At 41.5% G+C, this 16978-nt stretch overlaps 1 protein-coding gene across 1 annotated transcript; it reads right to left on the bottom strand.

The window, feature by feature from the left end:
• Positions 1-654: 654 nt before the first annotated feature.
• On the bottom strand, positions 655-8646 carry LOC135585979 (U-box domain-containing protein 52-like). The gene is made up of 9 exons (XM_065137928.1): positions 8489-8646; positions 8018-8055; positions 3112-3209; positions 2902-3023; positions 2543-2824; positions 2155-2470; positions 1975-2076; positions 1469-1897; positions 655-1396 (listed from the first exon to the last, which is right to left on the bottom strand). Exons 1-9 carry the CDS (start codon positions 8644-8646, stop codon positions 656-658), a joined length of 2286 nt encoding a protein of 761 aa, XP_064994000.1. The 3' UTR covers position 655.
• Between the last annotated feature and the right edge of the window lie 8332 nt (positions 8647-16978).

Raw genomic sequence — 16978 nt, 5'->3', positions numbered from 1 at the left:
AGACTCCACCTCTTAAATCAGGCTTGCGGAAGTTCAGATGGTGAATGAAACACCATTGTTGTGAGAGCACTTGTCGATCATTGAAGATAAGAAAGTGATTGAATCTGAATATTGTATGACTTATTCGGTAGTTCAGAAGTTCTACTTCACTGTTCACAGTGTTTATGTAATTAAATCAATGCAAAATCCAAAGACCTTTGTGTGTGGTGATGTCTTTATCTAAACAAACTGCAAATTGTGTTAGTAGTGGATCACTCAGAATATCCTGATAGATAAATCTCAAGATGATTAGTGCAACACTTGCTTATTCCATTTTTCTCGAAAGATTTTTCTCACTCACTGTTTTGTTTCCAACATCGAGCATAATTAAGTTATTAAGGCCTTTATTATTGAAGTGAAGTCTGTTTTGTTTCCAACACTAGCTTATTGTCAGCTTTGTAATTGTGATAGTTGTGTTAATAAATCCTTGCTCAAGTTCATTCTAAATCCAAACAGTGAATTACTATGCTTTTCCCCTTCTTATCATCAGCTCTCAATTTGTCAGAATAAATATTTAGTGCATATATTACTGATACATTTTGAATGGCAATAGCAGATTCCTATTCTGATTATTCCCGCAGATGCAGGATGAACTGACTCTGTTGTTTGGTTCGTGTCACCAACTCACCTGCAGGGAAACATGGTTATTCATGGGTGAGTAGATCATATTATCTTCTCCAAGAGCTCTCAGCCTCTGCAACTCCGGCAACACCACCTTCTCCAGATCCGGCCGATCCTTCCTCCTTAGCTCCGTGCACTTGAGCGATAACTCAGCGAGACGCTGCGCCTCCTCCACGGGCCAATCGGGCTCCGCTGGGTCCAACGTCTCCGCGAAGGTGCCCCTCTCGATCGCGCGGCTCACGTGGTGCGTCACCCCCATGGGGGGCTTCGCCGTGACGATCTGCAGCAGCAGGACGCCGAGGGAGTATATGTCCGACTTCACCCCCAGCATGCCCGTCTGCTGGTACTCGGGGTCGATGTAGCAGAACGTCCCCGCCGTGGAGGTGATGCGGTACTGCGTCACGCTGTCAGCCATCGACGGGGGGACGAGCCGGGCCAGGCCGACGTCGCCGATCTTGCTCACGTAGTTCCGATCGAGGAGGATGTTCGCGGGCTTGAGGTCCCGGTGCACCAGCGGCTCCGGCTTCATTCGGTGAAGGAAGAGCAGGCCGGTGACGATCTCGCAGGCGATGCGGAACCTGTGCTGCCAAGGGATCATTGGCGTGTTCCCTCGCCGGAACAGGCGGTCCTCCAAGCTCCCGTTGGCCATGTACTCGTACACGAGGCAGCCGTACTCTGGGCACGCACCGAGAAGGAGAACCATGTTCGGATGCCTGATGCAGCTCAACACCTCAACCTGCGCAACCAAGGCGAGTGAACTATGATCCTTGGCGATGTCTTCTTCTTGTGCTTCATTCACTTGGCGTACCTCTTGATGGAACTGCGACCTTCCCTGAGCTGCGTCGGGCCGAAGAACCTTGACGGCGACAGCAGTGTGATCCAGATGACATTTGTAGACCGGACCGTAGCCGCCCTCTCCGATCTTACGGTGCTCTGCGAAGTATTCGGTGGCAGCTTCGATCTCCTCGATCGTGTACTTTCTGTACCTGAGGTCCGTGTGTGAGAGTGAGTCCAATGCTTTCTTCTTCTCGTCCGCCTCTCTGATCGCCTTCATCTCTGCGTCTATTCTCTTCTGTGCTTCCAGCTCCGCTATTCTGTTCTCGGCTTGTGCTGCCGCCATGGCTTTTCTACATTTTGCTTTTTCCTTCTCCACCAACGCCATGGCAGCTGTCTCTGCCGCGTGAGCTTCAGATATTTTTTTCTCCTCCTCCATCTTCCACCGCTGCAGCTCCGTCGTCTGGTGCAAATCGAAATTGTCATCATCTTTATTTGCCAGATTAATATCGAGTTTGAGATGTATGGATGGATGATAACCTTCTGCTTAGCAGTGAGTGCTTCTTTGCAGGCGTTGTTGTACATGTCCATGGTGTGCTTGAGCTCCAGCCTCAGCCGCTTCATCTCTTCCTCTACATCTTCCTGCGAGTCAATCAAAAGACTTCCTCAGATGAATCTGTTGCCGCCTACAGATGGAATCGATCTTTACGCCACGCTCACCATGGCTTGCGAGGACCACGAGGTTCCAGTACTGCCCTGTGAGATGGAAGAGAACTCGTTTCCCGTGGAGTACGAATCCACGGACTTGTGCGGCGTTCGCATCTCGAAGCTGCGATCGAGGCCGTCTGATCCATTGGATAACCTCGGAGGGAAAGCTTGGTCGGTGCTCGGCCTTCCTGAGCTCACGAACGATATGTCGGTGTCGGATAACGAGAGATCCGCAAATGACTTCGTGGTGGCACCACCCATTCCTCTGCCAAACGGCGACCTTTTCCACAACGACACAGAGTAAGCATCCATATCTGTGAGAATTCTCCTGGCTGTGGATGCAACATTAAGCTTACTTGATCGAGTCATCGTGCTGCAAGCTGTGAGCGTCGAATGCTACCTCGCCTGGCCCTGCAGGAGCTGATCGTTCAGTCTGCTTGATAAAGCTGAGGAGGAGAGGGAAGGGGAAGAGGAACCTCTTGAACCAGGGAATAAGCGAGGGGGCGTGACATCAGGCTTGAGGCTGGCCTGGCTTTGGATCTGAGCACGAAGAGGGGACATGTGCGGAGCTGGTCGAACGGCGTTCCGCATGGCGGATACCTTCCCCTTGGCGATCACGTAGACGGTGCAGAAATCAGGCACCCCCTTGGTGATGCTGGCGGTCACATCACGAGTCTTGAACCTTCTGAGAGAATGAGGGAACAACATAAAGTAAGCCTTCTCTCGATCTGAGAATGAAATGTGAGCTGCGTGGATCACCTGACAAATCCACCCTTTGATGAGGCACCAACCACCAACTTCTCTATGGCAGTGTGGGAGACGAATTCGATGATGGCCTTGGCCACATCAAGATCTTCCAGCAGCACATCCTTGCAGCGAACCTGGTGATACAATTTGGAGAACTAGTAGTCCATTAGCTTGTGGTGAAGAGTATGATGACAGAGAAGTTAAACTTCCCATGTCACTCACATCTTTTCGTGTGCAGAAACAGCGAAAAGGAAGGAAGAGTTCCTTGGAATGGTGATCCGTCGGCTCTCTGTAAAAACCAGCATCGTTCTGGTTCGTAGCTGTATTCATTAAAAGTTGGTGGAATCAGAGAAATAGCCATGGAAAACGAAGTGGAGAACTGTCATGGAGGAAAAGAAGGCCTAAAGAACTGGTAGAGACTGCCGCAAAATTGTGGCCACGACTACTGCACTCTGTTCAAACCAAGTATACTGCAACTATTTTGTAATCGATAAGATATATGATAGAATTAATTAGATTTTGATGATAGCTATTGATCAATAAAAAAGAAGTAAGATTTTTTAGGGGACGCCCTTGATAGAAGGAACTCTTCTAATAACTTATGTTAGACCATCTATTCTCACCTATAAACAGACATGACCTTGAGGGAGAGGTGCACGTATTGAGGGATTACAACCTGAGCTACAAGGAGAGTCTAGTTCTCGTCAATCGACGGTATCTTTGCATATCATACAGAGATCCTATGGCATCAAAAGGTATATATCGTAAAATCAAATTTAATATTATTTTATTTTAATCCTTATATAAAAAATTATTTTTATATTTCATATAGTATATTACAGATTTTATGCTTATAATTAGTATCAGAGCCTAGGTTCTTGAAATCAAATACTTTAGATCTATTATTTTCTGATTTACGATGATTGAATGATCCATATTTTGTCAATCTATATTTCTATCTATTATGTTTTATTGGCTACTTGCTTGTGGGCATGTTAAATTTCTTATGAACATGATCTTCAATGATCATGATAGTGAAGCGGCCATGATCACTATGGTGGCACCATTGCCAACCTTGCTGCGTACAGCCAACGGATCTGTTCGTGGCAACAGTTGTGTTGGGTAGCATGTGCGTTGTAGCAGCATCAGTGCAAGTGGGCAGCACCGAGCCCAAGAGGCGACCGCACGTGAGTAGAACCCACGCCCATGCGACAATCGCATGCGGGTAGAGCCTACATCTAGGCAACGACTGCATGAGGGCAGAGAGTCACTCATGCGGCGACCACATGCGAGCACAGGCCACACCCCGAGGCAGCTGCTTACGGGCACAAGTAGTGCTGCGGCGACGATGGTGCATATTAGGGTTTTTGACATATTTATAGATTTGACTTCGAGGCTATTTTTGTCAAACTATAGTTCTACCCTTTACAAATTTCGTAATTCCAGTTTGTCCTGTCAACATATTTATAATTTTACCTTTATGAAATTAAAATTCTAATTTATATTCTTAATTATAAAATTGATAAATATGATTTATTATAATTATGATTGAATTTCATCATGATTATATTTTTGATTATTTGATTAGATTTAATTAAAAAAATATAAATTACAGTTTACTTTTATAGTTTTCTCATATGACTTATTGATTATATTTTTACATGTGATAATAAAATCTAATTATTATTCTTGGATATTCATTTGATTATTCACATGTATATATTTAAAATTATGAAAGAATGTATCTTTCACATTAAGGCATGATTTATATGTTATCATAATTATTAAATGAGTTTTTTTTATTAATATTCAATAATTATTATAGTTTTTATTCTATTATTAAACTATTTAGCATCAATTAAATTGAAAAAATTTGATGAATATTATTTGTAACTCATCTTCCTAAGTTTTATATGACTTGTAGCTACCAAAGTGGGCTGTGATGATAGGCTTTTGTGTTATTTGCAATCGTCATTCTTATAAACATTAAACTAAGCCTATCAGATATTTTCCAAGCCTTTATTTCATTAATTTGTTCCATAGTACTTTCATCAATCAAGTCTACGAGCCTTTTAACAAGCAATGTTAGGTCAAGATCCAATACGCCTAGTGTAAATTACACATGCTCTAACCATTCTGAATAATTTAATCCAAATAGTACAAGAATACTAGAAGCATAACAATATATGGACGAAAGTACTACTGCAAAAATATAAAATGACATTAATGCTTTGAGTTTTTCAAAATATGATGAACTATTGATATCATTTATATTTCACATTTGGGTGAAATAGTGACATATCTAGTTCAAGATCATATATGGAGAGGAGTGATACCATCCTTGTAGAATAGTATTGTCACTTTTGGGTATACAACCATAAACTGTAAGAATCTCCAAAATAGTATCATCCTATCCCATCACATAATTATTTGAAGTAAATTCTCCTTTGAGATTATCTAAATCTCCTAATTATATGTGTCATTGTGAATATTATTTTCTTAATATTATTTTATAACTTATTGGTCTAGGTCACTTTGGTGGCTATAAAGACTTCATTACCGATTGCAACTAGCGCATGAGAATATTTAAAGGTTATTGAATAAGGATTTAAATATACTATAAGTCATTAGTTGGCATACTAATGAAAGAACTGACTACGGCTCAATATGATGACACTCGAGGAATTCAAGATCACATCCTCAATATGACTTATAAAGCTGCAAAACTTAAAGTATTAGACATGAATGTTGATGAGTCTTTCCTCGTACATTTCATTCTTAACTCTCTTTCTTCTCAGTTTGGCCCATTCAAGATTCACTATAATATAAATAAGGATAAGTGGGACTTGAATAAGTTAACTAGTATGTATGTTCAGGAAGAATTGAGATTAAAATAGGAAAGCTCATGCAATGTCATGACTATTACTCAAGGAGCTACTAACAAGAAAAGAAAATTGAAGCATTATCTATCAAAGAAATGTACTAGGTTTGGAAATGTTAAACAGACTAATGAAAAGAAAGCTTTTACAGTAAAGTATTTATTTTATGGCAAGAAAGGACATGTAAAGAAAAACTGTATTAAACGCATGCCTTGGTTTGAAAAGAAATGTATTAACTTGACCTTTGTATGTTTCAAATCAAATATCACAAAAGTTCCTTCTAATACTTAGTGGACTAATTATGGTGCTTCAACTCATGTTACCAATAATATGCAATGATTTCTTTCAATCCGAAAACCAAAAGAACATAAAAGATTCATCATTATGGGAAATCGTCTCAAGTGAAAGCGATATCAGTGGGGACTTATCGTCTATGCTTAGAGATGAGTCATCTAACGGATTTTGTTGACACATGTTATGTTTCTACTATTTCTCGAAATTTAGTTTCTTTATCTAAAATTGATGAGTTAGGATATTATCTTTCTTTTAGTAGTGGTAAACTCGGTATATTTTATGATTTAATAAAAGTTAGTTCTGGAATTTTGTGTGATGATTTATACAGAATTAATTTGAATCTTGAGTTTAAAAAGATATTATTGACCCTACAATCAAGTGTTGGATTGAAATATAGTTTCAATAATAAAAGATTTTCTATAGTATGACATAGTCAATTGAGGCATATCTCCAAGGAAAAAATTGAAAGATTAGTGAAGGATAATATTTTAGAACTTTTAGACTTCATTGATTTTGATGTTTATATAGATTGCATTAACGGAAAGTAAACTAAACATACAAAAAAAATACCACAAGAAGTAAAGAACTCCTTAAGATTATTCATACTGATATATGTGGATCACTTAATATTCCTTGTTTTAGTGGAGAAAAGTATTTCATCACATTTATAGATAATATGTTCAGATATGGCTATGTTTATCTAATACATGAAATGTCTGAAGCCGTTGATACTCTTGAAGTATACATAAATGAGATCAAGAGACAATTAGATAGAAAAGTTAATTGGTTCCAAGCACATCGAGATAAAGTATTTGGTGGTAAGAGAAAGAGTCCTGAAACAATAAGTGTCAATTGAGAACCTGAGAACCACTATGATGATTGCTGATCCATTTACAAAAGCTTTATAATATAAAATATTTAAAGAATATATTCTTAGAATGAGGCTTGTGAGCAAACCATAAAAGATATTGTGATGCATGTTTAGATGGATGCTATTATTGATATTTTTCTTGCTTAATTAAAGTGATTTATTTTTGCTATTATGTTTATATTTATGTTTATGCATGTTATAGTTGAATGTAATAATATGATTATCTTGACAAGATAAATTACAAGGGTCATTATGGATTATATTAGGAAAACTAACAATATTATGGTATATAAAAGTGAGTATGACATTGATGATATATAACTACTATGACTCCATTGATAATTGGACTTAATGCAATATTATTATGTTTATTAGACTTATTATCTTATTTTTAAAATTAATGATAATGTATAAAATATTTTTTCAAGATTATTTGGAAACCAATTAGGTAAAATTATTTTTAAACAAGTTTTATTTTGTTTATTTTGATTTTGAATATATTTTATATCTTATCGATTATTAGATTTTATGATGCTTTATAATTGGATAAGAAATATAATAGAACTAATTGGATTCTAATGACAGATATTGATCAATAGAAAAGAAGACCATATTATAATAGGATTCCTTAGAGGATGCTCTTGATAGAAGAAACTCTCATAATAATTTATTCTAGACCCTCTGTTTTCATCTATAAATAGATAGAACCTCTAGAGACTGAAAGATCAATGTTACGCATCTCGTAGAGGACATATTGGGGGATTATAGTTTCTTTCTTAACCTTCCTGAACCATCAATCTAAGTGATCCTATGAAAGGATAGAAAAAAAGGAGGAGAGTCTAGTTATCCTTATAGATTGATAGCAGTTTTAGATCTAGAGACGATATCTTTACATATCACATAAAGATGAAATCAAAAGGTACGTATCATAAAAGATTATTTCTATATTTCATATAACATATTACATATTTTACGCTGGATGAACACAAACGAAGATGGCCTATGCAGCTGGTATCGAAGAATGCTGCAAAATTATGACCAACACAAATTGCATTGATTCTGTACAAACCAAATATGATACAACTGCTAAAACCTGCATGGAAAGAGGAGCTAAATGGGGAACTGGAAGATGGCCTAAAAGACCGAGACATTGGACCCTGTTCAAGCCACATATGCTGCGACTGCTTAAAGCTGGCAATGAAAAGCTAAGTGGATGATAGACGTGGAGGAAGATGGCCTAAAAGACCACGGATTGGCCTCTGTTCAAAACCAAATATGCTGCTACTGCTTAAAGATGGCAATGAAAAGTTAAGTGGATGACAGGCATGGTACTGAAGATTGCCTCAAAACTATGATCAAGACAAATTGTATTCTGTATAAACCAAATATGATACAACTGCTATAAACCGGTCATTGAAAGCTAGATGGATGAGATCTGCTAAAAACTGGACATGACAAGCTGAGTGGATGAGGAAGATGGGGTAGAAATCTGGAATTGAGGACTGCTACAAATTTACAACCATTACAAATGTACTCTGGGATGAGGAAGATATGCTCACTTGGGTGGCTGGTGATCTTGACATGGATGAGGATGAGGGTGAGCGTCTGGCCCCTGGTAACAAGGTTGTCCACTGCCCATTTCAGGGCATTCTGACTTCCTTTATCCTTGTCAATGGCCACTGCCACCAATGGAGATCCTGCATCCAAGTCCATGTGCTCCGACTGCCTGCGACAGTACATTCTTCCAGCCTTTGTAAGCCCTTCCTCTCTCTTTCTCCCTCTATCTGTCTCTCTCAAGTTCTTGGATTGTTTGATCGAACCTTCAAATTGTCTGAGAGGAAGACTAATTAGTAGGCTTTGTTTTTTCTCAGGTACCAACTATAGTAAACTCCAATGAAACTGTGGGGCCTGCCACCATTTCAGGTGAATTTTCCATTTCTTTTTTCTCTGTGCCTTAGTCTCTGACCACTATATTTCTCTCCCTCTCTCGATGGGGAATGGAATATTAGTGCTCTATAGGTTGAGCAATGCCTCTATCATTTTTTTTTCGCAACCCGTCCGTCCACCTGCCTTGTGACTGGGGGCTGTGATGTGGACCAGGCAGATTACCTGTGGACCGTATTTGTATGAGCCAAATATAATTCGGGTATCTTCGTCGGTGAGACACATTGAATAGGAAGAATTGTTTTCTATTTTGTTCCTAAATTGATGGATTATGATTGGATGAGATAAGTGGATAATATCACCGCCAAGATTAGATTTATGTCTCTAATCATAATTTTGCCCCTCAGAATAAAATCTACCCTTGTCCATCCAGAAGTATGACATGGTTTTTACTGGGTTATATTTGGTCCATTTATTTCTTAAATCTAATTACTATTTGTAATCCCTTTTTACTATTTATAATTTTATTTTAAATTTTTTTAGTATTTCTAAGGTATCCATTTACAATAAACACAAAGGGTAGAAGGAAAGAATATAATGAGTGATGATGACAATAAATGGAGTGGTTCAATGAGCTATATAGCTTCATACTATACATGTGACAAGTGTCAAGGGATCTCGCATGAGTATTGACGATATTGATAACAAGTGATGTTTGCAGTATATAAGGTAGATGATGATGATGTCGAGAGCAAGAATGAAATAAGAGAGTGTGACAAAGAAAAAATATATAAATGACAATCCTAGAATTATAAATAATAAAATAATATTTTGTTATTTCTAAAGGGATGTTAATGACAAGGGATTGTCAATAGTAAATAGTAAAAAATAAATAAATAAAGGAGCCCTTATATTTATATCTGGTATAGTCCCTTTATTTTTTTCTTCTTTCATCCCTCTCCTTGTTGCCCCTCCGCTACTTCATTGCTTCTTTCTTTTCATTTTCCACCTCTCTCATCTATCGTTGTTATGATTTTAGCTAAGAGAATCCTAATTGAGTTTTATTGAATAAGGTATTCATGTAAAACCTACCTAGTCAACCCCTATTAAAGAGGTGAAGAGGTCGACTAGAGTTAGGGTTGAGGTTGCTTCTTAGAGTAGGAGTTCTATTAGGAGTTGGGGTTTAGAAGTCCTTATTGTCAAACAACGATTCCGTAGTCCTAGTGGTGTATTTGGTTCTTAGACATGAGACACTAAGGATATCCTATATGAGTGCTCAATTCTTTGATACCAGACTTATAGGTTTGGATGTCTTAGATCTAGTATAGCCGGTTATCGGGAGTGATAGTCAAACTTACGAGGGCTATTGAGTGTCGATAGAGGATCATCCACTCTCGGTGTCATGAGAGGAATATCCCATGTATTCTTGCTTAGACAGATCCTTGGCCATGGTCATTCAAATTGAGAGAGAAAGAGTTCTCTAGGAGAATCCGATTAGAGCAAGACTAAAGAAGAAACTATATAGGTTTGACAGCACCATACCCGGGATACGGTCTTTAGGATATTAGATGGATGAGGGACTATAGGTACAGGATAACTGAGGACAGACAAGTCCAATGGATTGGATTCCCCTGTATCATCTGGAGACTGCGGCGTAGTGGCCTGGTACGTCCACAGTCGATGAATCAAGTGAATTATTATGGAGATAATAATTCACTAAACTAGAAGGAGTTCTGATAGATATGACTCACGGCCAGCTCGATATTGGGCCTAGAAGGTCACACACATATGGTAGGCGTTGCGATGAGTAGAGGTTCGGATATGAGATATCCACCGAAGCCCCTATCTTATTGGATATCCAATAAGCCCCTGAATTATTGGATACCATGGACGAGATCCAATAAAAGCCCATGAGAGATTATTGGATAGAGATCCACTAATCTAAGAGGCTTGGGTAGTTGGATGAAGATCCAATACCCAATTGGAGAGGATCCATTAGGATTAAGTTGAAAGGGGACATCTATAAATAGGAGGGATTCAGTGATTCATAGGCTAAAGCCTTTGCTTGTCTCTCATATTCTCCTCCCTCTCTTCACCTCAGAGCAAGACTGGAGTTTTGAGGAACGTCGTTACAGCCATGTTGTGTGGATCATCGCTAGAGAGGAGGGCGTTTGATCTCATTCACCCTCTCCTAGAGATCTGCAAAGATTCAGAGATATATAATCTCCCTAGGTAACATAATCTATTCTATATGCATATTTAAGTTTAACAGATTTTTGCATATTAATCTTCGCACGACGATGAACATCCCTTTGGGAATATGGGATTTTGTTTTCTGTTCTTCCGCTGCACATGTGATGTCGCCCACAACACCCTACCTACCCACCCACCCCCCCCGCGCCACATAGGCCACTGCCGGCATGGTGGCAACGACAGCAGTAGGGGAGAAAGAGAAGGGTATTAGGGATTTTACGCAAAAAGATATTTTTGCCCTTGTGAATTTATAAAATTTCGGTTCTTTCCTTTCATCCAAATTATGAAAATACCTAGAATTCAGAAAGTTCCCTACATGTCCTTGATTTCAGAAAATATAAATTAATTAAAAAGTTTAATTAAATTTTTTTTATTATCTAGTAGTCCTATATGATGCTGATTTATACATATGATGTATGATGTGTAGACGGATGATCATGAACGGTGTGATGTATATACTTGTAATTATTATTATTGGGGCCTACGAGCCTCTATTATATTTCTTATTTATTATCGGGCCTACGTGCCTATGATTAAGTTATAATCACACGAGGAGACGTAGTGGGAGCATGGAAGCGATAGCGGGACCCACAAGATGGATGATCGCGATACTTGGAGATGCGTCGAGATGTCGACGGAACCGACGAGGACGAGATGGACGATCATAAGGCATAAAGATACATCGATGCACACATAGATCTTGATTTGAGTGATTAGGCTCACTGGCTTGGGCCTGATCATATTAGGCTGTGGTCCATGATCATCTGGTGTGATTGCTTCTATACCTACTAGATATGTATATATATATTTGTTAGGATCAAGGACGACACTAAGAGGGGGGGTGAATTAGTGCAGCGGTAAAATAACGTCGATTTAAAAACTTTCGTACGATAAAACTGTTTCCGACGTAAAACCGTTTTCGAAAACTTAACTTGAAAGCGAGTTTGTAAAAGTACTGAAGGCAGTAAGCTATTGAAGAGGTTTGCAGTATGTAAATAGCAAGAATAAATGCAAACTAGAGAAGATGGCTATTTATAGTGGTTCGGTCAATCGTGACCTATATCCACTCCTCCGATTCCTCTTCCGTTGAGGCCACCGGCATCCACTAGAGGCCTTCCTTTAGTAGGCGAAGGCCAACCACCATTTTATAACTCAATTCTCCTTTTACCTAGTTTAGGAGATAACCCTTACGCCCTACTCACTCCTCTCTCAAACTATTTTAACACTTAGAATTATGAGAGGAGCTCACACAAGATTGCAGTAGTGTTTCTATACTTTTTTACTCTCAATACTTGTGTGCTTTAAACAGGGATGAGAGGGGTATTTATAGGCTTCAAGTTGATTCAAACTTGGAGCCTAAAAACATCTCATCCTGGGTTCCCTGGGCATGGGCGGTACCACCGCTCAATGTCAGTTTGATTGACACTGTCCTAGGCGGTACCATCGCTTGGGGCGCAGTGCTGGGCGGTACCACTGCCCAGACTGGCGATACCACTGCCTGGCACCCTACCAGGGGCGGTACAACCGCCCAGACTAGCGGTACCACCGCCTGACATAGTCTCGAATACTATGCCACGACGATGAGTCTTCTTGGGGCACTGTTTGGGCCTCTTATTGGGCCCAATACAATGATTACATGGGCCTAGTTGGCCCATAATTGGGTTAGCCCAATCTAAGCCCAATTACGTGCTAACTACGATTCCTAAGACATATTCTAAGCTAAACTAAGTCTGTAAGTCTATTCTTCCGACGAGCTTCCAACGATCTTTCGGTGAACCTCTGACGAACTCTCGGCAATGTTCCGGCAGACTCCCGGCAAGCTCTTGGACTTGCGACGATCCACTTGGCGAGTTCCAATGAATTTCTTTGGCAAGCTCCGCGACTTCTCGGCTGGTTCCCGCAGAACTTCCGACGATCTGTCACAGACTTAGTTGGTTTTGCCTAAGTTGTGCGGCACCCTTGCGTGCCCGTCCACAAAGGTCAGCCTCCTATGGTCCCTTAGGACCCACAAAAAAGAGAACGGGATAGAGAAAACACCTCACTCGGGATCCACAGGCAAACATCTCTGAAAACACTTCATAGACAATGCAAATTATAAACAGACTTTACAAGCTCTGAATAGTTGCACAACAAAGGGTAAAATGGTCCATTATAGATCGAAAATCTCTCACACGTGTCCGCATGGCACAACTTTTATTTACAAGCCTAAAGCGGCCACCACCCAACTAAAATGGGACTATTAAGCCTTCGGCCGTCCCTCTACATGCTGTACAAAGCATGAACATACCAAAAGACACGGACATATATAAGCATTACATCAAACATCTTATTTAGAATTTTGTCCATGACATTCTCCCCCACTTATTCCTTCGACGTCCTCGTCGAAGCCTTTGCCAACACTGTAACTCCTTGCCTTTGCTAAGTCTTCAATCTTTTGCACCAGCTACAATGCGCCTCCTAGCTCCCAGATGCTCTCCGTTGCTGTTTTTGAGTAGTCAAACCTTTGATCCGCTATGTTGCCTCAACTCGCCAATGACTCTGACTCTAGTGTGGGGTTGGCTGAGTTGTGTTGATCCCTGTTAGTTCCTACGGATCATCCAGATGAAGGAAAAGACCATCCTTACTGTAGTAAGGAAAAGACCATCCTTACGCTAGTCTCTCAAATGCCTCATGCTGCTTGAACTGGGTGGATGCTTGTTGGAGCTTTAACGAGCATCGTCTCGTAAACTTCTGAAGTTTTGGGTCCTTCCTCCACAAAATTTGCTCATTGACTCTTCTTTTACTTAGTTGTCACATCCAAGTAGGTTCGCATCACTTCCACTTTTGATTGGCATTTCGTTGGGAAATGAAGCGGACAATCTACTTTCAGTAGCACTGATCACCGTTGGTGAGGATTTGACAACTATTGTCTTCCATTATCTTCGAAGGGTCTTTGAACATGTGCAGAGCTCCTCTGCTGGATAGATAAGAGACTTGGGGTACTCGGTTTCACCCATTCTCTTAAGGATTAAGAAGGCAAAGGTTACTTGATTTCGCCCGTCTCCTCGAGGTTGTACTCCATGCATTGAGCTGGTTATTGGCCTTCGCCTGCTCTTTGCTCACACTTCTGAAGCACTTGAAGTGTTTGCACTCCTTGCATTGAGTTAGTTACTATGATTCACCTTCTCGATGCCATCGAACTTCTGGAATGCAAGAAGTTTTCACCCCAACTTGGAGTAATTCTCTAATAGATTTGGTCGTCTCTGGGATTGTACCGTCTTCTCCATCAACCCTGCCGCCTACTCCCCTGAGTAGCAAAGGTACAACACCGCATACTGCCTGCTTTATTCCTTGGTCATGCACTCTTGCATGACCCGAAGTCCTTCACTTTCGGCTATCTTAATGAGAAGCTCGTTGACACTAGTCTTACGAAGTTCCTTGGCCTCTGCCCTTTAGCCTTGTCTCGGTACTTGGAATTTGCCTCTGCATGCTCTGCCTCCTCGGCCCCTTTTACGACCAAGCGCTCTCCCTCCATGAGAGTAAGGGATCAATGCCTTTCACGGAAGTCCCACCTCTGCGGTACCATAGCGCTGCCATGCCCATGGCCCTACTATCCGTCGCCTCGCATCTACATCCCTTTTCTTCACAATATGTAGATACGTCTTCATGGCACTCCTCTAAGTCCACCTCCATTCTAACTGATGCTTGATTTTGGGTAGCTAAGTCCCTCTGGACTCATCGTCGCTTCCTTGCCCCTTTCGACCCCTTGCTTCAACACCTCTGTGTTCTCCAAGCAGCTCCCTTTGGTCGATGGAAAGACAGACTGTAACTCCCATATATGGCCTCTGCCATCACGTTGTAAGGTTTGCACCGATTCTGTTTTTCTTAGCTTCCTTGGTAGCAACGTTCGTTTACTCGACCTTGTCATTTGACTTGTCGGGCAGCCTTAAGCGTATATGGGCTCTGGAGTAATCCAACTCTCCAGCTGCTTCGATCATACCTCTGCATGATCAAGTCCCTCCCATGGGACTCACTGGTACTTGCATTCGAACTTTTCCCTTGGTGGAACCCAGCCCCTATATGCTGATGACCAAGGTTTTCATCCGATGCAAAATTCGATGCACGCACGGAAGAACCGCCTCTGCGGTACCATGGCCTTCACTCCTTGAATCCATAGCCCTTCTTGCCGTCGTATTTTTCATTGAAGTGGAGCTTCCAGTAGCTCCCGATCATACCTCCATATGATCTAGTCCCTCACGGGACTAGGTTGTGTGTATCGCATTGCCACGAATTGTTCCACCACGATCCGCTGCACCATGTCGCCTCCTGGTGACATCTCTATTGCATTCTGATCCTTGTGGGATAAACTCGAATTGTGAACCCTTCATGTGTGGCCTTTGCCCATACATTGCAGGGTCTCTTCCACCTTCGATTTTGTTCACTCCTTTGGCAATCGACCTTCATCCACCCACTCTTGGGTTACACCTAGATGAAGCACTGCTCTAGGACAGTCCGTCACCTAGTAGCTCCCGAAATCCACCAACTTTACTGTAATTAGTGCACCATTATTTGGATCCTGGGCCTCTGCCCCTACCAGCACAATCTCCGCTGGGCACCGCTTCCTTCATGGCAACTTGAATGGCAACACTGTGGCATATTCTTCAAGAGTACCCATCTCTACGTCCTCTTGCCCCGTGCTAAGGTCTTCTGAACCCAACTTCGCCTCCGCAAATTGAGTCGCCTTAGTTCCTCCATCACATGCTTTTTCAATATAAGGTGCATGTGCCCAAAAGCTCCTTTCATCTTTGGCACCATGCAAGATGAGTCCGCTCTGTCAGAATGAAGGACCCATGGAACAACATGATCCTGCTCTTGCCTCTACAAGAGTTCATGTTCTTGACCTCTGTCCAAGGAAAGCACTGTGCCTCCGCTCCATGTTCCATCTTCTATGCTGACTCCCTTCATGCGGCTTAGGTACTTTGCCAAGTTACACCCAAGTTGCTTCGCTCCTTATTTTTGCATTAAGTTGATGGTGGCCCTCGCACCCACCATTCTATGGGTCAGCCCTCCCTTGAGTCCGATCTCATATCGACTCCGAGTATGCCTTCATTTGTGTTGCTTTGGGTCGCTCCCCCACTTGATCTCGCAATGCATCTACCAATGCATTCTCTCGAGCGAGATCATGCGATGACTCCTTGCTGCTTGCTCAGTCCATTGAGCTTCGTAGAGTTGTTGTTTGTTGAGGTACTCCTCCTCAACTTGTGAGGTCTGTCCCATATGATTCTCCCTTTGGAGAGCCGAGACTTATCCCTCTTGGATAACTGTTCCATTAGAGCAACATCTCTCTTCGTTTCGGAGACCACCATCCCTTTGGACTACTCCGATCTGCTGAACCAACTATGCATTATTTCGCCTCCTGCAAACGCACTTGCTAGATTGCAACTCCACATCAATACAGCCCCCGCTGCACCACTCAAGGCCTAGCAATATGCTGAACTCGTTGCACACTTTAGCCTCCTACGGACGTATCCTTCACATGTCGAAGAGAAAGTTTTAATGCTCCATAGCGCTGAATTTCGGTCGCCTTGGGATAGCCACGAACATTCCATCGTCCGCATACAAGCCTATGTATGAGTACCAAATTCTTCGAGTTAGCAATTCCCCTCACCTCTGTGAGCTTTGCATAACTCTTTCGGTCGTTGAGCAACTCATTTCACCTTGCATGATCTCATCCTTTATCAAGCGCCTTGCTTGTCTTGAGCACCATCAAGTATAATTGTCAACGTTGAGCCGTATTTCAAACTCAGCCATCCCAACCTTTGTGCGCTCCGCATTCTTCCAAGCTTGTCTATTCTCGTGGTGCCTCTTGCGCGAAGGGTTGGCCATTCCTCTGAATGTCAATCTCAAATGTCCGCTCCTTCGAGCGACT

Source organism: Musa acuminata, chromosome BXJ3-2, assembly GCF_036884655.1.
Source record: "Musa acuminata AAA Group cultivar baxijiao chromosome BXJ3-2, Cavendish_Baxijiao_AAA, whole genome shotgun sequence".
Taxonomy (NCBI): domain Eukaryota; kingdom Viridiplantae; phylum Streptophyta; class Magnoliopsida; order Zingiberales; family Musaceae; genus Musa; species Musa acuminata.
This window is presented reverse-complemented; position numbering and strand designations above follow the sequence as displayed.